At 69.4% G+C, this 20,430-nt stretch overlaps 3 protein-coding genes across 9 annotated transcripts; all 3 read right to left on the reverse strand.

Moving 5' to 3' along the window:
- Nucleotides 1-499: 499 nt before the first annotated feature.
- Nucleotides 500-9,908, reverse strand: PDLIM7 (PDZ and LIM domain 7). 7 transcript variants are annotated; one of them, XM_090065148.1, is made up of 13 exons: nucleotides 9,778-9,908; nucleotides 9,462-9,568; nucleotides 7,459-7,610; nucleotides 6,992-7,022; nucleotides 5,578-5,594; nucleotides 4,985-5,068; nucleotides 4,656-4,810; nucleotides 4,391-4,427; nucleotides 2,524-2,889; nucleotides 2,272-2,452; nucleotides 1,839-1,959; nucleotides 1,269-1,384; nucleotides 500-1,068 (listed from the first exon to the last, which is right to left on the reverse strand). In XM_090065148.1, the coding sequence occupies exons 2-13, from the start codon at nucleotides 9,564-9,566 to the stop codon at nucleotides 982-984; spliced, it is 1,452 nt and encodes a 483-aa protein (XP_089921274.1). In that variant the 5' UTR covers nucleotides 9,567-9,568; nucleotides 9,778-9,908; the 3' UTR covers nucleotides 500-981. The 7 variants fall into 7 exon arrangements, with proteins under 7 accessions (XP_089921274.1, XP_089921277.1, XP_089921276.1 ...); XM_090065151.1 differs by lacking the exons at nucleotides 4,391-4,427; nucleotides 4,656-4,810; nucleotides 4,985-5,068; nucleotides 5,578-5,594 and adding an exon at nucleotides 6,396-6,550 and having other exon boundaries at nucleotides 2,524-2,749; nucleotides 2,831-2,889; XM_090065150.1 differs by lacking the exons at nucleotides 4,391-4,427; nucleotides 4,656-4,810; nucleotides 4,985-5,068; nucleotides 5,578-5,594 and adding an exon at nucleotides 6,396-6,550.
- Nucleotides 9,909-9,917: 9 nt separating this feature from the next.
- DOK3 (docking protein 3) lies at nucleotides 9,918-13,022 on the reverse strand. Its single transcript, XM_090065153.1, has 4 exons — nucleotides 11,658-13,022; nucleotides 11,350-11,443; nucleotides 11,083-11,255; nucleotides 9,918-10,955 (listed from the first exon to the last, which is right to left on the reverse strand). The coding sequence occupies exons 1-4, from the start codon at nucleotides 11,886-11,888 to the stop codon at nucleotides 10,221-10,223; spliced, it is 1,233 nt and encodes a 410-aa protein (XP_089921279.1). The 5' UTR covers nucleotides 11,889-13,022; the 3' UTR covers nucleotides 9,918-10,220.
- Nucleotides 13,023-13,244: 222 nt separating this feature from the next.
- Nucleotides 13,245-19,792, reverse strand: DDX41 (DEAD-box helicase 41). Its single transcript, XM_090065144.1, has 17 exons — nucleotides 19,572-19,792; nucleotides 19,377-19,475; nucleotides 19,124-19,283; nucleotides 18,963-19,037; nucleotides 18,609-18,669; nucleotides 17,947-18,083; nucleotides 17,631-17,703; nucleotides 17,333-17,486; nucleotides 17,034-17,170; nucleotides 16,643-16,805; nucleotides 16,121-16,252; nucleotides 15,888-15,959; nucleotides 15,500-15,596; nucleotides 15,073-15,222; nucleotides 14,811-14,882; nucleotides 14,324-14,434; nucleotides 13,245-14,072 (listed from the first exon to the last, which is right to left on the reverse strand). Exons 1-17 carry the CDS (start codon nucleotides 19,653-19,655, stop codon nucleotides 13,936-13,938), a joined length of 1,914 nt encoding a protein of 637 aa, XP_089921270.1. The 5' UTR covers nucleotides 19,656-19,792; the 3' UTR covers nucleotides 13,245-13,935.
- Between the last annotated feature and the right edge of the window lie 638 nt (nucleotides 19,793-20,430).

A 20,430-nucleotide genomic window follows, 5' to 3' on the forward strand; every position in this document is an offset into this window, starting at 1 on the left:
CCTGGGCCCCCCAGTGCAGGCCAGCCCCTCCCCGGGACTCGGCCCTGTGGTGACCCGCCAGGAAACCCGCCGCTGGGGCCAGACCTGTCCGCACAACCCGGGCCCGGGCCGCAGTCCGGTAGTGGCACCCCCCAGCACCGGCTCCACGGCTCCCCCTCCCCGTCTGCTCCCACCCGAGGTGCCCAGGCCCCCGGCGCAGGCTGGTGCAAGGATCAAGCGCCTGCCCTCGCTGCGGCTCAGCGCCTTCGTCCCGGGGCTTGGTGCTGCTCTGTCCAGCCAGGGGCTCACAGCCCCCCGCTGCGCGGCACTGGCCCCTTCTCGGTCCCTCCTGGTGGCTTCTGCCAGGCCGGGCCCAGCTGCCTGCGCTGGGGCACCCGTGGCAGGGCCTGCCCTGGCAGAGGCAGGAGCAGGGCAATGATGTCCCCAGGGAAGGGATGGGTGCTGCCCCGTGTGAGCCGGCACTGGCCGCAGCACGATGCCAGACGCCCGGAGACACCAGCACTTGCACAGAAGTGTTTATTGAGGCACTACAAGCTCTGCGCGACGTCAGAGCCCGGCTGGGCAGGGGGGGCAGGGGTGCATGTGGGTGTGGGGACAGCAGTGGCTCTTGGGCAGGGAAGCTGGTGGCACAAGCGTGGTCACGGCAGGGCCCCCTCCCGCCCTCACCCGCAGGGCCGGGGCAGGGCTCGCTCTGGCCCACGGACCCCAGCAAAGATGGCCCTGTGTAGGGCAGGGGGCACACGGCCCAGCTGCTGGCCGTGTGGAGCAGCCCAGCCCCACGCAGGGCCTGCAGCAGGTACGGGGATGGAGGTGGGGGCACGGTCCTTGGCAGCAGGAGCCCTGTTACCCCCAGGCCAGGGCTGGCATGGGGCAGGGGCGGTGGTGCCAGTTGCGCCAGGCAGGGCCTGCTGGTTCTGGGGGGGCTGCGGAGGGGCAGAGAGAAGCATGCGGGGCAGGGCGGCGCGGGGGGAACGGGTCCCCTCACACGTGGGAGAAAGCATGGCTCTTGCACAGGGGCTTGTCCTTCTTGGAGTAGAAGGTCTTCCCCTCCAGGTTGGTCTGGCAGATCTGTGCAGGTAGGAGAGCACGGTCAGGAGGGGGGTGCCTGGCCCACCACCACTCCCGTGGTCCTGCTGGCTCCCGGCCAGGCCGGCCCTGCTCCCCCCACCCTGCCCCACGGCCGCCCCAGGCTGGGCACCACTGGGCAAAGCTGCTGCCTGGAGCCACCAGGTCCCCGCACCACCACGGGGGAGGCCGGGGGGGCTCACCGCACAGACGAAGCAGGTGTCATGCCAGCTGAAGCCCAGCGCCTCCAGGAACCGGTCACCGGCGTCGATCTTGAAGTCGCAGCCACGGCATTTGGTGCCAAACATCTTCTCATAATCTGGGGGGGACAGCACAGCATGGGGCTGCGGCGAGCTGCTCTGGGCACGACTGCAGCTGGGCCTGGCTGCGACCAGGACCCACGCCGGGGCGCTTCGCTCCTGGCCCGCAGCCCCGCTGGGGTCCCTCACCCCCAGGCGCGGCCCAGCCCTTGTCCTCCCTGCGCTGGGGCAGTCGGTCCCGGGCCCCAACCCCCTCCATTCCTGGCAGCCGCGCTGTCAGGCCTCTGCTCTGCCACTTTCCCAGGATGCTTTGCAGCCCTTGGCTTTGAAGCAGGTACTTACACCATCGCCATGGCAACCTGCTGGTGGGGCACTGCCCAGGCCCCTCCTCCCCGTCCCTCAGCAGCAGAGACCGGGCGGGGACCCCACGATGCTCAGGCTGCCCCCCAGCAGGCGGCACGGGGGGGATGGCACATTGCTCGGCATAGGGCTGCCCCCCGTGCCCGTGCGTACCTCTCTCGCAGTAGGGCTGCCCCTCCTCCATGTAGAAGGCGCGGTTGCGGATAGGCGTCTTGCAGGCAGCGCAGGTGAAGCACTGCACGTGCCAGGTCATCTTCAGGGCGTGCATGATCTCCTGGGGGACAGGGGGTCAGCCACACGCCCTGCCCCCTGGGGGCGGCAGGGCCAGCCCCCCCGGGCAGAGCTAGAGGCTCCAGCCGACCCCATAGCACGGAGCAGGGGTCTAGGGGGGAGCCGCAGCCTGGGGCCACCAGGAGCAGCGGGGCAGATCCGGGCTGGGGAGGGCTATAGGGCCGTACGCAAGACGGGGGCAGTGCCCGGGGCAGGGTGGACTGGGGCTGGGGGGCAGTGGGGCCGTGCACAGGGCGGGGCTGATCGGGATGGGGGCCGGGGGGCTGCAGGGCAGCACCCGGCCGAGACCACTCACCCCCGTGATCTTCTTCTTGCACTTGGCGCAGGGCGGGGCGTAGCGCAGGTCGTAGCAGGGCGGGCACAGCACCGAGCCCTTCTCCTCGAAGAAGCCGCCCTCGTCCAGCGCGCGCCGGCACTGGCAGCACGTGAACTCCTCGGGGTGGTAGTAGCGGCCCAGCGCCACCAGGTAGCGGCCCCTGCGGGAGGCGGCAGGTGAGCCGGGCAGGGGCCGGGCCGGACCCCCGCCTCAGCCGGGCCGCGCGCTCACCTGATGACCTTGTTGCAGTGGTAGCAGATGGGGGTGCGGCCAGCGGGCTCGGGGGGCTGCTGCGCGGCCTGCACAATGGAGCTGCGGTTCTGCGCGGGCGTGGGCATGGCTGGCTGCCGGTGCTTGCTCAGCACCGTGCTGGTCTTGTCCGGGGCGTAGCGCTCCGCGAAGGCTGCGTCCATGGCCCAAGGTGGGCGGCTGGCAGGGCTGGGGGCGGCCGCAGGTCCTGGGACAGCGCACGGCAGCGTCTCCCGGGGCTGTGGGCCCCGTGACCCCCCAGGGCCTCCGCCTCGCGCTCCCCACTCACCCGGTCCAGCCTCCGCCTTTGGCGCTGCCCCCGCAGGCGGGTCCGGCACGGGGACCTGGCTACAGAGCAACCCATTAATCCAGCCTGCATCTGGCCTCCCCGGCCAGGCAGCCCCAGCCCCACCTGCCCCAGGAACCCCAGCCTGCCCCAACCGCCCCCCCGTGGGGCAGTGCCCCTGGTGGCTGGTCTGGTGCATGGTGACGGTGCCAGTGCTGTGCGAGAGACCCCGTGTCCTTGCGTCGCGGTGCCGGGTCCACGCGTATGTCCCAGATCCCCCCCGCCGGCAAAGACCCCCGTCATGCATGGCCTGCCCGCACTTGAGCCTGGATGCCCTGCAGGGGAGGGCTGCTCCTCTCCCAGCACACGCAGGCCCAGCAGCAGCCCAAGGCCCTGCCCCGATGCCAGCGCCCCAGCTGCCCAGGGTAAAGCACCTGCCTTGGGCAGAGAGCGGCTGCGGCAGCAGCACGGCTGTTGCAAGGAGGCTTTGGGCAAGGGGAGGACAAACGTGTACCCGCAGGCTGAGCTGGGGGAGCCACTGGGCAGCAGGGCCTGAGCCCCGGGCTGGGGAGTGTGGAGCGTGGCACGGGGCTGGAGGAGTCCTGGTGCCTGCCCTGGCTGGCACTCAGGGGATGCTCCAGACCCAGCCCGGGGGGGGGGACAGACCCCCAGGATGGCAGAGACAGTGGGAGCAGGGCCCCTCCCTGGGCAGAGGTGACACAGGGGTTGCACGACCTCCGCTAGAGCCCGGGGACAAGGCGAGGCCCCGCGAGGGCAGCGGGCGAGGGGCCGCACAGCAGTGATGAGGCGGAGGCAGCAATGAGGACGGGAACGTTTATTGGACTACAAAACACTGGTGCAGCTGGGCCAGGCTGCCCCAGGCCACGTGGGGCCTGCCAGCCGGGGCCCCCACATCGTGGCCCCTCTGGCTGGCTGGGGGCATCAGCACAAAGAGACTGGGGGCAAGGCCCTGGGGCTATGCCAGCCACCTGCCCACGGTGTGGCAGGTGCCGGGGGTCACAGGGCTCTGCCCTCCAGGCCGCGGCCATAGGCTGGCCAGGGAGAGCAGAACAGCAGGCCCGGGGGCCGCCTTCCCCTCCAGCAGCCGTGGGCACCAGCCCTGAGGCTGGCTCGAGGCCACGCCGGGCCGAGCTCCCACCCCCTCCACACAGCGCCTGAGCAGTGACCGTGCGCCAAGCGTCCCCGCAGGGCAAGAGGCCAGGGCGGTGATGCCGGTGCGGCTGTGGGCAGGGCTGGGCCGCGGCCCTCATGACTACACGTGGAGGGAGGTGGCCGAGCGCTGGTGGTGCCAGTCGCGCAGGCGGGTGTAGCGCGGGCTCTGCAGCTCCGTGAAAAACTTTTCTCTGGAAGGAAGAAAGGACAGACGGACAGGGACAGAGCAGGGCAGAGGAGAGGTCAGAGCGAGAGGAGAACAAGGCAGAGACAGCTGGCAGCAGGGTCAGGTGCGGCCGGAGCAGGAGGCAGCTCTGTGCCCACAGGGGCGGCCAGGACCGGCTCCCCCAGGCTCACGCCACAGCCCGGGGCTCCTCGGCCCACCCTTACCTGGACTTTCTAGCAACCTCGTCATCAGGGTCTTGCACTGAGCAGTGAGAGTAAGAGAAAGAGAACAGCAGAGTCAGAGGCAGGAGGTGCCTGAGCCCCCGGCCGGGGGCACGGGATGGACCCCGCAGGGACCTGCAGCCCCAGGACCACCATCCCACGGTGACGGGCAGGCCACGGCGCAGGGCACAGGTGGGGAGGGCAGAGCCCTCTGGGCCGGCCGAAGGCGCGCGCGGTGCCAGTGCGGGCGGGAGCCGGAGGCACTTACTGAACTCTGTGCCCGTGAGCTGGGCCAGGATGCGGAAGGAGCGGGACTGGGTGGTGCCAGTGCGGGGCCGCCAGTCCTCCGTGTCCTCAATCAGCCGCTTCTTGCTGGAGTCGCTGTGGGGGATGCCCGGGGGGCTCTCCAGCCGCAGCGAGTGCCTGGGCAGACAGGGCAGGGTGCTCAGCCCCTGCCCGCAGCACCCCAGTGCTCCTACAAGAGCACCTGGCCCAAAGCCAAGGCACCAGCTCCCCACCACCCCGAGCACACCCCCCTGCCCCGGAGGGACCCCGGCAGCCCCACGCCCGGCAAGCAGCGGCACAGCCCTGCCTTACTTGTCCTCCAGGTAGGACTGGCCCAGGGTGCTCAGGGGGTCTTCGTGGGCCTGAGCTCGCACCTCCGGGGGCCGGGCACTGACCCTGCAGGGCCAGGAAGTCGGACAGACAGACAGACAGACAGGCAGGCAGAGTGAGGGAGGGAGGCATGGCAGAAGAACGAGAGCAGGAGCCTCATGGAGAGAAGAGGAGAGGAGGTCCCAGACCCTGGAAACCCCACCGACTACCCCAGAGACACCTCCTAGCTGCTCCTGTCCCTGCCAGACACAGGCACGGCCCCAGCAGGGCAGAGTCTGCTCCAGGCCTGGGTGACCACCGCACATGGACCCCTTTGATGGTGGCAGCAGCAGGGCCCCTGAGCACACCACACTGCTCTCCAGGGCCAAGGCCAGCTCCTGCCCCCGCGAGGGGCCAGTCAGGGCCCAGACGAGCACGGCCCCCGGACAGAGGCAGTGCTGGGCAGGCAGAGCCCATGGGCCAGCTCCCCCCAAGCCACAGGCTCCGCTCAGCAGGGCCAGGCTCCAGGGCAGGTCCCCAACAGAGCAAAGGTCAGTGAAGGGCATGCAGGAGAGAGCAGGCAGAGGCTTACTGACTTGTCAGGGCTGTGCACCTGCAGCAGACGGGAGAAGAGAGGAGAGAAGACAGAGGAGAGGTTAGCCCGGACCGCAGGGAGTATCGCAGCAAAGCCCGGAAACGCGCTGCCCCACAGAGCCCGCCTGGCACCAGCACCATCCAGGAGGGACACAGCCCCTTACTGCTCCACACAGCCCAGCGGGCCGGGGCCAGGCCCTGCCAGAGCTAAGCACCGCATGGAGCCCGGCTCAGCCATCCCCACGCTCCTCGCTGCATGCGCACTGGCTGGGGACGGCTGCAGAGTCGAACCCCTCACTGCACACGGTCGCACAACCCTGTCCCTGCTCTGGGGCCGCAGGACCCTCTCGGCGCGAGCGGACAACGGCGCAAGCCACATGACCAGAGACCCAGCCCCAGCCCCAGCCCCCCTCCTCCAGCAGTGAGGTCTACACCCGGCTCGGACGCAGCAAAACCCCACTGTAGGCCCAGCGAGGACAGTGGGAGTCCCGGGCAGGCCCCAGAGAAGCCGCCAGCAGCCACCCAAACCGCGGCCCCAGACGCACGACACCCCGCAATGGAGGGTACCGCGCAGGGCTGGCAGCAGGCAGTGCACACACTGATGGGACCCCAGGGCTCCCTGGCCGGGCAGGCGGGGGGAGCTCGGACCATGGGCACAGGATTGGGGGTGCAACACCCAGCACCAGCCACCAGGGGGCACTGGACACCCCAGGGATGGTGGGGTGGGGTGGGGGGCATGCACGGGCATGGGTCCAGCATGCAAGGGCAAGCCCAGGCTGGGCCAGGGCACCTGGGGGCAGCGTGATGGACAGCAACGTACCCGTTGTGCTGCGGGGCACTGGCAGGTGCCAGGGGCGTGTACGTCACGGGTTTCGTCACTGGGGCGGCGCCGGCCCCAAAGGGCCGCGCAGTTTTGTTGAGGGCGGAGCTAGGTGCAAAGCTGTATTTCAGGGGCTCAGAGTGGGGGGGGGCATCCTGAGCAGGAGACAAAACATGACAGCGGCTGGCGACGCGAGCAGCAAGCGTGGGTGCAGGTGTGGGGCACTGGCTTGGGCACAAGGCCACAGAGGACGTGCCCAGCCCCAAGTGGCTCTGCAAGGCAATGCCCCCACCCTGGGGTCAGACTCTGCATGGGCAGGGGGCCTAGGAGCTGCACAAGTGCGACACGGCAGCACTAGGAAGCCAGGAGCAGCCATGCAGGGCAGTGCAGCCCATCCCTGCCCGCAGGACGAAGCCAAGCTCACCTGGCGCTCACAGGCAGCAAGCAGCTGTGGCAGCCGGGGGTGCCAAGGCCTTGCACCACCAGCCCCCCGAGTGGAGCCGTGGGAAGCTGCTTGCCGCGGCTGGTCCTGCCAGCCAGGTCTCCTGGTGTCCCTAGCCCACCCGACAGCCCCCCGCAGCCCCGGCGCCACGTACCTTCTGTGGCTTCCCCACGAGGTTCTGGGCTCTGCAAGAGAAGAGATGGAGCCTGGGTAAGCAACAGCTGCAGGCTCGTGTGGCCTCAGCACCACAGCGCCCACCGTGCAACGCTCTACCCCGTGCCCTGCACACAGGCGGCCTTGCTCTGCAAATCTGCCAGCTGGACCCAGCATGGGCCAGACACAGGCTCCTGCTTGAGCCCCAGCCCCGGGCAGTGCCCTGGGCATACAGCTGTGCTGGGTGGTGGGGGCCCAGATTACAGGGCTGCAGCAAGGGGGCCTCCGCAGCCTCCCACTGACCAGCCGGCTGCTACCGGCAGCACACGCACACGCCTGCAACGTCCCACAGGCACGTTCCTGCCAGCCCTGCGCCAGGCCACAGCGCCCTGGTCCCCTCTATACCCTGCTCGTGCCCAGCCGGGTGCCCCCCACCCCGGCCCCGCGGGGGACTGCCCGGGCCGGCACCTGCTGAGGCTGAGGCTGAGGCGGTCGCCGCAGGCGCGGATCCTGTTTTGCGCCTCGATGTGGGTCAGGGCGCCGGCGTTCTCGCCATCGATGCTCAGCACCCAGTCGCCCACGCCCACGCCGGCCTGCGCCGCCTTCCCGCTGGGCGTCAGCTGCCGCGGGCGCAGAGAGAGAGAGTGTCAGCTGGGCAGCGAGCAATGCTGCCCCGTTGCCCTGGGGGAAGCCAAGTGCCCACACTGCTGCCCTGGCTGATGCTGGGGGCACTGTTGGGGCAGATACCTACTCCCATCCCCCCCCACGTCCTGGGGCGCTTTTCCCTGGCGTGGCCCGGGCCAGGCCCCACCTCGGCACGGAGACCGGGCGCCCCCGGCGGCTCTGCCGGCCGAGACAGGAGCAGCTCCGTCCCCGGGAGCCGGGTGTGAGTCAGAGCTTCGCCGTCCCGGCGCAGCCCATGCATCAGGCCCGGGCCTGTCGCAGCCTGAACCACAGGCATTTCTGAGGCTTTTGTGTCTGGGCTGGTGGGGGGAGAAAGGCGCCCCCACCCTGGCCAGCCCTGGTCGCTCCCCCATCTCCCGTCCGCGGACAGACGTTACCTCATCCCAGCTGTGAGCACCGATCCCCGCCGGGGCCGCCCCCCCCACGGGAAAGTCCAGCCCAGCCGCCAGCACCGCAGCAGCCCTGGCCCCGGGGCGGAGAGCAGGGAGCAAGGCCAGGATGGGCAGCTCCGAGGCGGACAAGGGTGGTGCTGCTGCCTCGGCCCTGGGGGCCTGAGAGAAGCATCTTGTGCGGGAGCCGCGGGCTGGGGTTAGGTACGCGATGCCGGGGGTGGGCGTGTGGGTCCGGGCCACCCCGCACCCCCTGCGTTGCCTGCAGCGCGGCTCTTGCTCCAGCTGCCTCGGCCGGGCTGGGGGAGCTCCAGGCTCCTGGACCGGAGCCAAACGCTTCTCTGGCTCAACATGGACATAAAAGGAGCGAGCCAGATCCCGGCGGCGGCCCCCAGGCCCCTCCCCCCGGGCCAAGGCCCCCGCGATGCCGGCGCCGCCCCTGCGCACCCGCTCAGCGCCTGCAGGGATGCCGGCGCTCGCGGACCCTCGCTCCCAGCCGGGCTGGGCCTGGGGGCAGAGCAGAGCCCAGCCCAGCCTGGGAAAGCTCCCGGCTCCAAGCGCCGGAGCAGCCTGTGCCGGCCCGGACCCCCCACCAGGCAGGGGAGCTGCCCCCTCGCACACTCAGCCCAGCCCTGCAGCCGCATCCTGCTCCCTGCACTGCCCCGGCCCGGCCCCCGCCCAGCCGTTCCTGGCTGGCAAGGGACAGGCCTGCCCAGCACTCGGGGGAAGCCGGGCCATGTCCCTGCGGGACCCCAGCCCTGCTGATGACCAGCGCCTATTTTTGTCTCCTCCTGGCTGAGCTCAGCACTTCTCCCCGGCCCCAGCGCCACCTCCGACAGCTGGGATGGGGCTGCAGGCCTGCCCCACCTGCCCCCGTCGCTCACGCGGCGGCCAGCCCTGCACGCACCAGAGCACCTGCCCTGCCCCTGCCCCGCAGCAAAGAGCACCACTGCCTGGAGCTCAAGTCCCCACGGGCCGGCGGGGCACCGCCCGCGCCCCGCTAGCTGGGAGGCACCGTGCTAAGGAGCCGAGGAAGGAAGCCTGGGCTGCGCCAGTGACCGTGCCCACCCAGCACCGCCGCCTTCCTGGGCAGGGCAGCGCCGGGGCTGCCGGAGGAAGCCGAGGCCAGCGTGGGCGCTGTGGTCTCCGTGGGCACACGGCCTGCCCTGCCCCCGCCCCAGCCGGGAGGGCCGCGCGCCCGCGCCCGACCCCAACAGGCCGCGGAGAGCCGGCAGCGCGGGTGCCCCACGGCGAGCGCGGGATCGCGCCGGGCGACGTGTCGCGGGCCGGGCCGGGCCGCCCGCTGCCAGCTGGCCGCCGCGCCGCCGCATTCCAGGGCTTATAAGGCAACTGCCGGCGGCGGCGGCGGCCGCGCACGCGGGAGCGGGCCGCGCTTACCCGGGAGATGGAGAGCGGCATGTTGAAGTCCTTGCCCCCCTGCAGGCGGAAGCCCCAGGGCGCCGGCCCCTCCAGCACCACCTTGTAGGCGTCCATGTCGCTCATGCCTGGGGAGGGGACACCGTGAGCGGCGCGGCGGGGCCGGGCGACGCGACCGACGCGTGTAAGACGACACCGCGCCCGGCACTGCCGGCACGGGGCGACCGCGGCATGCGCCGGCCCCGCGCCTCGGAGGCCCCGTGCGGGGCGCGGCGGGACCGCGGGCTCCCGCCCCGCCTCCTCCAGCGGCCGCGCCGCGCCCCCCCCGGCCGCTGACCTGCGCGGGGCCGGGCCGCGCCGCGCCGGCGCTGCAGCACGAGCCGAGCCTGACGCCGCGCCGCTCTGCGGGCCGCGCACCCCGCGCGGGGCCCTATGTACCCTCGGGGGCGGGGCCGGCCTAAGCCCCGCCCCCCCCTCTGCGCTTGCGCGGCTGCGGGCCCCGGCGCTCGTCCCGTGGGGGTCCGGGCCCCGCGGCGGCCGCGCCGGGGCGGGGCAGCCCGTAGCCCCGCCCCGCCCCGCCCCGCCCCGCCGCGCTCAAGGAGACTCTGCTCGTCGCTCCGGCGCCGCCTTTATTTCCCGGTCGCGGCGCCGTCGCTGTCCGGGGGCGGGCGCGCCCGGCCCTCGCCGCCTCCGCCTCCTCGGCTCGGCTCGGCTCGGGCCGCCGGGGCCCTCGGGACGGCCGCTGCGCCTCCCCCGGCCCGCCTCCCGCGGGCGGGCGGCTCAGGTGCGGTCCGCGGGGCTGGGCGTCCGGCTCGGCACCGGCGGCGCCGCCTCCCTGCTCAGCAGCGTCACGAGCCTCCGGCGGAGGCTGCTGCTGGCCGGGGCCGGGCCGGGGCCCGCGCTGTCGGGCCCCTCCGCGTCTTGCAGCCGCTGGTACCGGGGCTGGAGCGCGGGGCCGGGGTCCGGGGGGCTGGGGGCGCCGCTCCGGCCCGGGGCCAGCATGCAGCTGTTGTCGTAGATGGGCGCAGCGGGGCCGCTGCTGCCCTCGGGCGGCTCCCGGCAGCTCCGGTGCCAGCTCGGGGGCGCCTGGTCCAGGCCGCACACGTTCTCGTACAGGTGCTCGGAGGGCTGCGGCCCCCAGGCCCCCGGCTCCGGCTCCGGCTCCGGCTGGACGGCAGCAGGCGGGGGCTGCGGCCCCCGGGCAATGGAGGCGTAGATGATGGGGAAGGTGCGGTCCGCCCTGTCTGGAGCCCCTGGCTCCCGCGAGCAGGGCTGGGGGGGAGGGTGCTCGGGCTGGAGCCAGGCGGGCGGCGTGGCCCCTCCGTCCTCTAGGGCCCAGGACACTGGTGGTGCTCCCTCGGGGCCACTGGCGAGGTGCTGCCAGGGCTCCTGGCTCCTCTGGCGGGCGATGGCAGCGGATATGAGACCACAGATCTCGGCAGCGTGGCCCGTGCTGAGAGTGAAGACGCCCTCACCGGAGTCGCAGCGGCGGCCAGCCTCAAAGGACAGCACGGCCTGTGGGCACACGGGGGTAAGGGGTGGGGAAGGCCAGGGCCCCAGGACTGGCCCAGCGCTGCCCGGGGCGCAGGACCTCCGTCCCCTGACACGGCGGGGTGCCAGGCTTGCGGGGCCCTGCCGGTACCTGGTCCTGGCCGAACTTGCGCAGGAAGGGGTAGGGCCAGGCGAACAGCGGCTGCCGCGTCTGCAGCTCCTTCAACACCAGGCGCTCGGGCAGCACGGCCAGCAGGTAGCGCCCGCTCAGGCCGCAGCGGGTGGAGGCCTCCGTCCGCAGCAGCAGCACTGGGAACTCGTTTGCTGTCGGAGGAACGGAGCCCGCGTTGACATGGCAGCCCCCCCCAGCTGTAAGGCACGTCCACCGCCTCACCAGGGCAGGGCCCCCTGCACCTACGCGCATGCCAGGACGAGTAGATCGTGTTCTCCTCCATGTGGAGGCCAGAGCTGGGCGAGGCCCTGTTGCTGCCTGGAGCCATCTCCTTCGTGCCCTGAAAAGCAGAGATGAGCCACATCCCCTGCTGGGGCCAGTCCCTGGGGAGCACGGGACGGGGACATGGAGCTCGGGCAGGTCCAGGGACCTGACAGTGGGACCTCCAGGGGCTGGGGCAGGAGCAGAGGGGCTGTAGCACCACCTGAGCCTCCCACATGGCTCCATGGTGCTGGATGCAGCTGCCCACGCCCCCCAGCCAGGGCCCGCTGTACCTGGAAGGCCAGTTGGCAGAGCTGCGCCACCCACTCGTCGGGCTGCTCGGCCGCCAGCACGTGGCTCTTGTCTAGGGTGCGGAGGCAGAAGGCGGCTGTGCCACGGGGGCAGCCCTCAGTGCCAGCAGGCCCCACGGACACGCAGTCGGCCAGCCGGAGCACCCGGCGTTCGCCCCGCCGCAGCGATGCCTTCTCAGGCCCTGAACTGTCCCGCACCGTGAACTGCTCCATGCGGGCCACACCTGACGGGCCAGCCGCAAACAGCTGCACCCGCACCTTCTTCCAGGACCTCTGGGGGTGGGTAGATGGGCAGGGCTCAGCACCCTCGGGCCAGGGATGGAGCTGGTAGGATGCTGCTTGGAGCCACCGCCAGGCAGGGAAAGGCACCCTGCCCCTGCAGCACCCGCTCAAGCTGGAACCTGTGCCTGCCCTGAGGCCACAGGCTCAGCCCTCGGGCGTCTCATGCCCTTCCTCTGGGCCCAGCAGCTCCTAGAACAAAGCCCAGGCACCCAGGCTGGGGGGCTGTGGCCAGCCTCGTGCTGCCCCTGGGGGCCCGGCAGGTGGGGCAGCCTGGCTGTTCCAGCGTAGGCCCTATGCAAATCAGGCCGTTTGCGCTCACAGCAGACAGCAGCCCTGCACCTGACACATGGGCCAGGCCCCGCCAGCGCCACCCACCCCTTCCTCCCAGGGGAAGCTCTGCAGCAGCCAGCAGGTCACGAGGTGAGGGCACAGGGGCAGCTGCAGCCTCCCCTCGCAGCCCCCACGTGGTGGCTGAGGAGAGGGGGCAGCCAGGCCCAGAAGCACCCCCAGCCACAGCTGCACCAATTGCCCCATGTGGGGGCTGCACCTTCCTGCTCCGCTCAGCCTGTGCTGGGATATGGAGGCTGCCCAGATGGGCACTGTGCTCCCGGCCTGTCACTGGGCCAACAGGGCTGCACCCGGCCCTGGCTGGACCCCTTGCCAACCTGAGGGACAGGGCTGCAGCTTGCAGGAAGCATCTCCCTCGTGCCTGGCAAGGTCACCCAGGCTGAGCTGGGCAGGCTGCTGGGGGACCTGGCACCTCCAGGACAGGGGGCAATCGAGGCTCTGCCTTGAAAGCCCCCAGCTGCAACTGCGAGGGTCAGAGCCTGACTGTGGCTGCAGGGTATCAGCACTTGTGGGGTAGTTGGCTGCAAACCCAAGCCCTGTGAGGGAACTGGGCTCGTCTCCGTCTCCGTCCCCATCCCCATCCCACTTGGGCTGCTGGCAACCACTGGTCCCTGCGCACCCTGGGACAATGCCGGAGCAGGGGGGCTCAGCCCCAGGGAGGACAAGGGGCTTCCACACCTTCCCCCCCTCACACACACACCATGTTGTGCTCTGTAAAAGCTTTTATTGCCCTTTGCGCCTGCTGCAGGCAGCACCCAGAGCAGCATCAGGAGCACTAGGACTGCTGGTCACAGCTGCACAGTGCCGCGGGGCTGAGACCACATGCCCCTCCCCCTGGCCAGCAAGGCCTGGGGCCCAGCCCTGCTCCTGTACCCAGCCCGTTACCTTTCCAAATTTGAAGTGCTGGACATAAAGGATCCCATCCTTCACAGGCCCCTCCATGGCCTGAGCTGCCTGGGTTGTGGAGCCGTTGGCCACAGGAGCTGAGGCTGCTGCTGCTGCAGGAGCGCAGTGGCAGACTTCCCCCTCTGCCTCCACTTCCCCTTTCTGGTGTGTGGGGCGTGGAGCTGGCTCTGCCCCCGCCAGAGCAGAGCAGTGGGGCAGAACGGGCAGGCGGGGCTGCAAGTCTGCCCAAGGCAGGCTCTCTCAGCCCCAATTCAGGGCAATGGGGTGGGGCTGACGGCTAGGACTGCCCCTTCCTGCCCAGCCCAGCAGCCCCAGGAAGATGCTGAGCATCCCCTACACTGGGGAAGTCCTGGCAGGGCCACAGGCATCCTAGCAGACAGAGCCCTGGGTGGTGCTGTGCACCAGACCCGGAGGCTCCCACTTGCTCAATCTCAGCGTGTCAACAGTAGGGCTGATGTAAGAGGCCACTGCCACATGTCACAGCACTTCCTCCCAGCGCCAGAACCGCAGCCCCCCTCTGGAGCAGCAGCGAATGGGTGGCATGCACCAGGGGCCTGGAGCAGGACACAGTGCGGCTGCCTGATATGCAGGGACCAGCCGCCCCACAGCCTGGGGCTAACGTGGCCTTCCTGTTGCGACTGGCACTTGCCCAGGGAGCAGCCACCTTCCCCTCACCCCACCCCTTCACAACATCTGGGCAGGGGCTGGTGCCCGGCAGGCAGCCCTAGAAGTCCATGGAGCTGTGGGCCAGGTAATCTTTGCGGCCGATGTTGCTGACTTGCTTGGTTTGCATGGCTTCCAGCTTGGGGCAGTCTGTGATGCGATGGCCCAGCCCCCCGCAGAAGGCACAGCCCCTCTCCCCTGCAACAGGAGGAAGGATCAGAGTGAGCTTGGGCAGGGGCAGGGGCAGGGGCACTGCCCGGGATGGGTGAGCCCCCACAGCTCTTGGAGACTATCAGTCCCAGAAGTGCAGCCACTGCCAGAGCGCATGGCTCAGGCTACCTGCAGCTGCTCTCGCCCTCCCCTACCTCAGAGCCCCCTTCCCTGGACAGGACCCAGCCCTTTCTAGGGCCAGAACAGCAGCAGAAGTGCCGCCGCCCCCAGCCTCTCACCTCCGATGTCCAGCATGGTCTCATCCCCGCAGTGCAGCACCTGGAGCACAGGTGGTACCTTCTGCTTGGCCTCCAGCAGCAGTGCCTTCAGGTCCATGAGCACTGACTCGTCTGGGGGCAGAGGGGCAGCTCAGCACAGGCTCCAGGCACAGATGCCAGAAGGAGCCTGTAGCGCAGGCCACACTGAGCACAAGGCTATAGGGCAGAGCTGGGCCTCAGAGGGGAAGGATGGCAGAATGCCCCCCTATAGTGCAACGTCATGGTGTGGGGCACAGGGCCGCTTGACCACAGAAGAGGAGCACCCTCGATACCCTCCCCACCCTGACCCCAGGCCAACACCACCTGAGCCACTGGGCTCCTCATGGCTCTACCAGTACCCACCTGGTGCTACCTCATCACTAGCTTGGCAATGCCCATAGGGCAAACGGAGGACACCTTGCCCAGCTCAGTGTGCCCCAGCCCAGCAGACCGCCCCCCACACGCTCACCGCAGGCTTTGTTGATGAAGGTGGTGGCAATGCCCGTGTTCCCTGAGCGGCCTGTACGCCCGATGCGGTGCACTGTGGGAAGACAAGTGTGGTCAGGGCCAGGGGACCAAAGCAGGAGCCTGAACATGGCCCCCCACCCAGCTCCTGCCACCTGGGAGTCAAGCCCAGCACCAAGTGTCCCACCTCCATCCCCATCACAGTGCCCACAGCAAGCTGCCCACCCCCTGCGGGGCCCACAGGAAGGCCCAGAATGCCTGCCCACCATAGTTCTCGATCTCCTCCGGCATGTCGTAGTTGATGACGTGCTGGATAGCTGGGAAATCCAGGCCCTTGGAGGCCACGTCCGTGGCCACCAGGACATCCTTCTTTCCGTCCCGGAAGGCCTCAATGGCTTTCGTCCGCTCTTCTTGGTCTGTGGGGCCGGCGCCAGCAGTTAGTAGGGACCATACCCTGCTAGCACAACACCCCCACCCCCTGCACTGATGCTGGATGGGGGACCTGGTGCAACCCATAGCTCAGACACGGGAGTTGAGCCCAACTGTCTGCACAGGGCTTGCCCTTGTGGTGAGCCCAGCACGTGCCCTGCAGGTGCATGTGGGCAGCTCCCACTGCACAGGGAAGCACTCTGCAGACTGCACGTGGCCCCCACGGGTGCACATGGCAGACATCCCCCCACTGCTTATGCTGACCTTTCCCTCCGTGTATGGCTACAGCCTCCACACCCTTGAGCAGCAGGTACTCATGGATCGCGTCGACATCCGCCTTCTTCTCCGCAAAGATCAGCACCTGCCGCAGGAGCTGGTGTCAGGGGCCGCAGGCCCAGCCTCTGCTGGAGGGAGCCAGGGCCCCACCTAGCTGGCCAGGTAACAGTGCTGCCCTCCTTCCCCAACCCCCACTGGGTCCTGGAGAGACAGTTCACAGGTGCAGGCTCGTGGGCCCTCCTGCCCCAGCCCAGGGGCCGACAGCAGTGACAGTATCAGAAGCCTCTCTCATGTCAGCCCAAGCAGCTCCCATCTGGGCTGGGCCCCATCACCCACAGGCTTCCCAAGCCCCAAACAGCTGCAGCATGGAACTCACGGGCGGTGGGGTTTTCTGCAGGCACTCGAGCAGATACACCATCTTGGCCTCCTCCTTCACATACTCTACCTCCTGTGCATGAGCATGTGGCAAAAGTCAGAGCAGAGCACATGCGACCCAGCTGCTGTGCCCTGAGCCCTCAGCAGGGAAAGGCTGGGGACACTCAGACCCCAGGAGCCTGCTTGTGTGTCTCCCCTCCCCATGTAGACACTGGGGGTCCTCCAGGCCCTCACCTGCACGACATCCAGGCTGGCTGCTCCTGCTCGCCCCACGTTGATGGTGATGGGCTTCACCAGGGCGCTCTTGGCAAAGTTCTGGATCTTCTTGGGCATGGTGGCGCTGAAGAGGAGGGTCTGCCGCTGGCCCTGCGAGAGCCAGGCAGGTGAACGTGACCCAATGTTACTCCGCAAGCCCCATACGCCTACTTTGGCAGCAGCCATGCCCAGTAGCTGTGCCCCGTGGGCCAGAAGCCAGGTGTGGCAAGTGGGAAGCCTGGCAACCATGGAAGCCACATGGAATCACAGGCCCAGCACAGGGCAGAGCCCTAGGGCTGAGACGCCTGAGCTGCTAGCCAGTGGTAGCCAGCAGGAGTCTGCCCAGGCAACAAGAAATCCAGCCATAGCACCACCATCCCCTCAGACGGCCAGGTGGCGGCCTGAAACTGGGCAGTACCCACTGCCCAGCATGGGAGGGCATTCCGCTGGCAGCAGGCCCCAGGGGCAGGAGCCCATGCTCACTGGCTTCCCCACTAGTACCTTGAAGTAGGAGAAGATGGTGCGGATATCTCCCTCAAAGCCCATGTCGATCATGCGGTCAGCCTCATCCAGCGCCAGGTAGCGGCAGATGTCCAGGCTCACCATCTTCTTCTGCAGCAGATCCATGAGGCGCCCGGGCGTGGCCACCATCATGTGAACGCCACTGCAGGCAGAAAACAAGCCCAGGGCACAAAGTAGCTGTGCTGCGTGGCCTCCCGTGTGCCCATCCTGCGAGCTCAGGCTGAGAGCCCTCCCCCAGGCTTGAAGCAACCACCCAGGCAGGCCTGAGATAGCTGGCTGCTGCATGCAAGCTTGTCCCTTGGTGCCAGGCTGGGGAGCAGAGCAAGAGCTCTGGCAGTGCTGCCTTGACTGGCCGGCAAATGAGACTTACTGCTTGATGGTCTCCATCTGTTCCTTGACAGACATGCCCCCAATGCAGAGGGCGCAGCGCAGCGGGGGCAGCCCGTCCTCCTGCAGCAGGCGGCAGTAGTACTCCAGGATGCCATGGGTCTGCCGGGCCAGCTCCCGCTGCAGAGAACAGTCTGTCACCCCAAAGACAAGGCTCCCAGCTGGCTGGCACTAACACCTGCCTCCCCAGCCCCACCCCAAGCTGCCCCATCCTGACAGTTCTCGTGCGCTGGTGCCCACATTCCTTCATCATGACCCCCCACTGGGGGCATGTGTGCTCACCGAGGGGCAGATGATGAGCCCGTAGGGCCCCTCCCTCTTGGAGAATGGCAACCTCTTCTCCTGCTCCAAGCAGAACATAATAACTGGGAGGGTGAACACCAGGGTCTTCCCGGAGCCAGTGAATGCAATGCCAATCATGTCCCTGCCGGAGAGGCTGCCGGAGACGCAGGGGCAGGGTCAGCCTAGGGCTGAGGGTATCCTGCCAGCCACCTAGCCGGGGTGCTGCCAGGAGTCAGCCACCCCACCCACAACACTAGGCAGGGAACGAAGCAGCACTGCAGCTGGGCCAAGCACTCACATGGTGGGGATGCCCTGGATCTGGATGGGTGTCGGCTGCTGGATCCCCTTCTTCTTCAGGCCCCGCAGGATGGCTGTGCACATGATGGCAGGGAGGGATCAGCACCATGGCACTGCGGCCCCTCCACTGGACCCCACGCCACCTTGGGCTAGCAACACGCATCCACCCAGGCCCCCACCCAGCAGACAGAGGACTGGGGGCATGAAGCCACGCTCTCCTCATGACCTGCAACCTGGCTAAGGGAGCTCTGCATTGGTCTGCACTCCTCCGCACACTTGTGCCCCCCGTCCAGCAACACCCCCTCCCCCTGCATCACCTGCAGGGAACTTCATCTCCTTGAAGCTCTTGATGGGTGGTGGGATGCCCTCGCCCTCCACCAGGATGTGAAACTTCCTGCGCACACGCTCGTGCCGTGCCTCCGACATGCCCAAGATGTGGCGCGGCGCCCGCCAACTGACCAGGACACAGAGGGGGTCAGCCCGGACCAGACCCGCTCAGTGTTCCCCCTTGTCCCTGAGGGCACCAGGCTCAGTGTGGCCCTAAGCCAAAACAGCGCCCCCAACCCACAAGGAACCTTCCCCTCGTGTAAGCCAGTGACGGGGGAGCCCACGGCCAAGTCTAGGTCCTGCACTGTGCCCTCGACTCCCTGCTCTCCCCTTCTCGTCTCTTGGCTGGTTGCAACTCTCGCCTGCCCTGCAACACGGTGTCAGGGCGCAGTGGGGAAGGGGCAGCCTTTCACTTTCCCCTGCTGCACGGGACACAGCTCTTTACTGGGACGAGGCAGAAACACCTCCCCTCGCCCACGCCCACACCCTGCTCGGTCCTGCCTGGCCTCAGAGTCTGAGCAGGCATCACCCGGCGGGCCTGAAGCAGAGGTGGGGGAGCAAGGAGGCTGCCAGAGCCCAGCCCAGCGCTCTGCGCACAAGCCCACGGGGCAGCCCCTTCCCTTCCGCTGCAGCCGGGGTCCCAGGAACGCACCTGGTTTTGATGGGGTCATCGTACGTGATGCCCTTTGCCATCTCCTTCACAGACATCAGCGCTGCGAGGAAGTCAAGAAGCAATTCAGCTGAAAGGGGCCTGCGGCAGGCGGCTCACGGGGCGCCGCTTTGGCTCCAAGGCAGCCACGACACGGAGGCCAACACAGCCGGCGCTGCTGTGCAGGGGTGGACGCCCAGACTCTGGGGCCGTGTAGGCCCCGGGCTGGGAGGCGCTCACTAGGGAGCAGCCGGGACCTGGCTCTGGGGGAAGGGAGCAGCAGGCGAGCAGCTCCCGGGACTCTCTCTCTGCCGGCCCCAAGCACGGCGCAGCGTGGGGTGAGGGGAGCAGACCCACCTCGGCCCTCGGCCACGCTCTCCAGGATCTTCTCCTCCTCCTTCAGCTGCTTCTCCTTGGCAGACTCCTTGCGGGCTGCGGGGGAGGGAGCGGGGTCGGGTTAGGGGCCGCAGCCCACGGGCGCCCCCAGCCCGCGCCCCCCACCCGGCCCGGCTGCCCACCTTCAGCCTTCTCCTTGAGGTGCTGGTGCTGGTCCAGCAGGCTGACGTGGGACTGGGGGCCCAGCGGGATGTCGTCCTCGTCGCCCCGGGGCTCGCTGCCGCTGTCCCGCGGCTCCTCCTCCGTCGCCCCCTTGCGCCGCATCTGCAGCAGCTTCTGCAGCTGCGGGGCCCGGGGTCAGGGCGGCCACCCACAGCCCCGGCCCCGGCCCCGCCCCGCCCCGCCCCCCCCGGCCCCAACCCCGACCCCCGTTACCATCTGCTGCCGCCGCTGCTTGACGGGCACGTAGGGCTCGTAGTCGTCCTCATCCTCCCCGGACGGGCCCGACACCTCCGCCGGCTCCTCGCGCGACCGCTGCAGACAGAGTCGCGGTCACGGTCCCTCCCCCCAGGACGGGACCCGCGCGCGGAACAGGCCTCAGGGAGAGCGGGACAGGACCGCGGCGCGTACCTTCCTCTCGCTTCCGGCCTCCATAGCGGTCTCGGCACAAGGCGGAAGAGGCGTAGCCAATGAGCGGGCGGGGGCGGGCCCCATGTCCTAGCAACGCCGGGCGGCGCGGACGGGATGCGCCGAGGGACAAACGCCGCGGAAGCCGGGGCGCCCCCCACCCCCGCTGTAGACGCGGCCGGGCAGCCCCGCACAGCCCCCGCGCCGGGCAGGCCGGCGGGCACGGCGCACACAGCACACACACCCGCCCGCTCGGTGTCAAAGGCTCTTTATCTTTCAGCAGAAAGATTCACAGTATCAAAAGTAACGAACGGTTTAAGAAAACAGCAGAAGCCGGGCCGCCCCCGCGGCTTGGGCAGGTCCCGACCGGGCTGAGCGCAGCGCGCCCTGCGGTAACCCCGGGGCCGCCTGGCGCGCCCCAGCCCAGGGCCCTGCCCGCCGAGGGGCGCTAGCGGCCCCGGGAGCCGGGCAGGAGCGACGCCCCGGCCCCTCAGCAGGGGCACTGCCTCCCGGTGCTGGGGGACGGGCCTGCCACGGCACGGGGGTGCCCCGACTGCCGCGGGCCCCTGCTCCCTCCAGGAGGGGATGCACCACGGTCCCAGGCCGCCTCCGCACCCAGAGCAGGGGCATGGATGCAGGCCCGCCCGGCCGCCTGGGGCAAGCAGGCACTGCGCCAGGGGGTCCCACTGCCCCGGGTCAGGGGCTCCAGCAGCAGTGGGGCAACCCCAGGGCCGGCCTCTGCTGCAAGGGGCTGCCCCTCCCCTGGCAGCGGGGCCTGCGGGGCACTGATGGTTGGGGCAGGGGCACAGGGAGCCGTGAACAAACAACCAAAAAAGTTGTTTTTTGTTTTTTTTAAATAAAA

The sequence above is a fragment of the Crocodylus siamensis genome, chromosome 10 (genome assembly GCF_052110815.1).
Source record: "Crocodylus siamensis isolate JL-2025a chromosome 10, ASM5211081v1, whole genome shotgun sequence".
NCBI classification, from domain to species: Eukaryota; Metazoa; Chordata; order Crocodylia; family Crocodylidae; genus Crocodylus; species Crocodylus siamensis.

What these genes read in the sequence shown, in the direction of transcription:
- PDLIM7 (XM_090065146.1), bottom strand. Translation starts at nt 5,547, where the DNA reads ATGCCCTTCACTGACCTTTGCTCTGTTGGGGACCTGCCCTGGAGCCTG. An exon ending in GAGGTTGCTAGAAAGTCCAG is followed by an intron (nt 2,890 to 4,390) that starts GTAAGGGTGGGC and finishes GTTGCTCTGTAG; the next exon opens with CCAGGTCCCCGTGCCGGACC. An exon ending in CACTGCAACAAGGTCATCAG is followed by an intron (nt 2,453 to 2,523) that starts GTGAGCGCGCGG and finishes CGCCTCCCGCAG; the next exon opens with GGGCCGCTACCTGGTGGCGC.
- DOK3 (XM_090065153.1), bottom strand. Translation starts at nt 11,888, where the DNA reads ATGGAGCAGTTCACGGTGCGGGACAGTTCAGGGCCTGAGAAGGCATCG. An exon ending in TCTGCCAACTGGCCTTCCAG is followed by an intron (nt 11,444 to 11,657) that starts GTACAGCGGGCC and finishes TCTGCTTTTCAG; the next exon opens with GGCACGAAGGAGATGGCTCC. An exon ending in CTACTCGTCCTGGCATGCGC is followed by an intron (nt 11,256 to 11,349) that starts GTAGGTGCAGGG and finishes TTCCTCCGACAG; the next exon opens with CAAACGAGTTCCCAGTGCTG.
- DDX41 (XM_090065144.1), bottom strand. Translation starts at nt 19,655, where the DNA reads ATGGGGCCCGCCCCCGCCCGCTCATTGGCTACGCCTCTTCCGCCTTGT. An exon ending in AGCAGCGGCGGCAGCAGATG is followed by an intron (nt 19,284 to 19,376) that starts GTAACGGGGGTC and finishes CGGGCCCCGCAG; the next exon opens with CTGCAGAAGCTGCTGCAGAT. An exon ending in CCATCTTCTCCTACTTCAAG is followed by an intron (nt 16,253 to 16,642) that starts GTACTAGTGGGG and finishes TGGCTCTCGCAG; the next exon opens with GGCCAGCGGCAGACCCTCCT.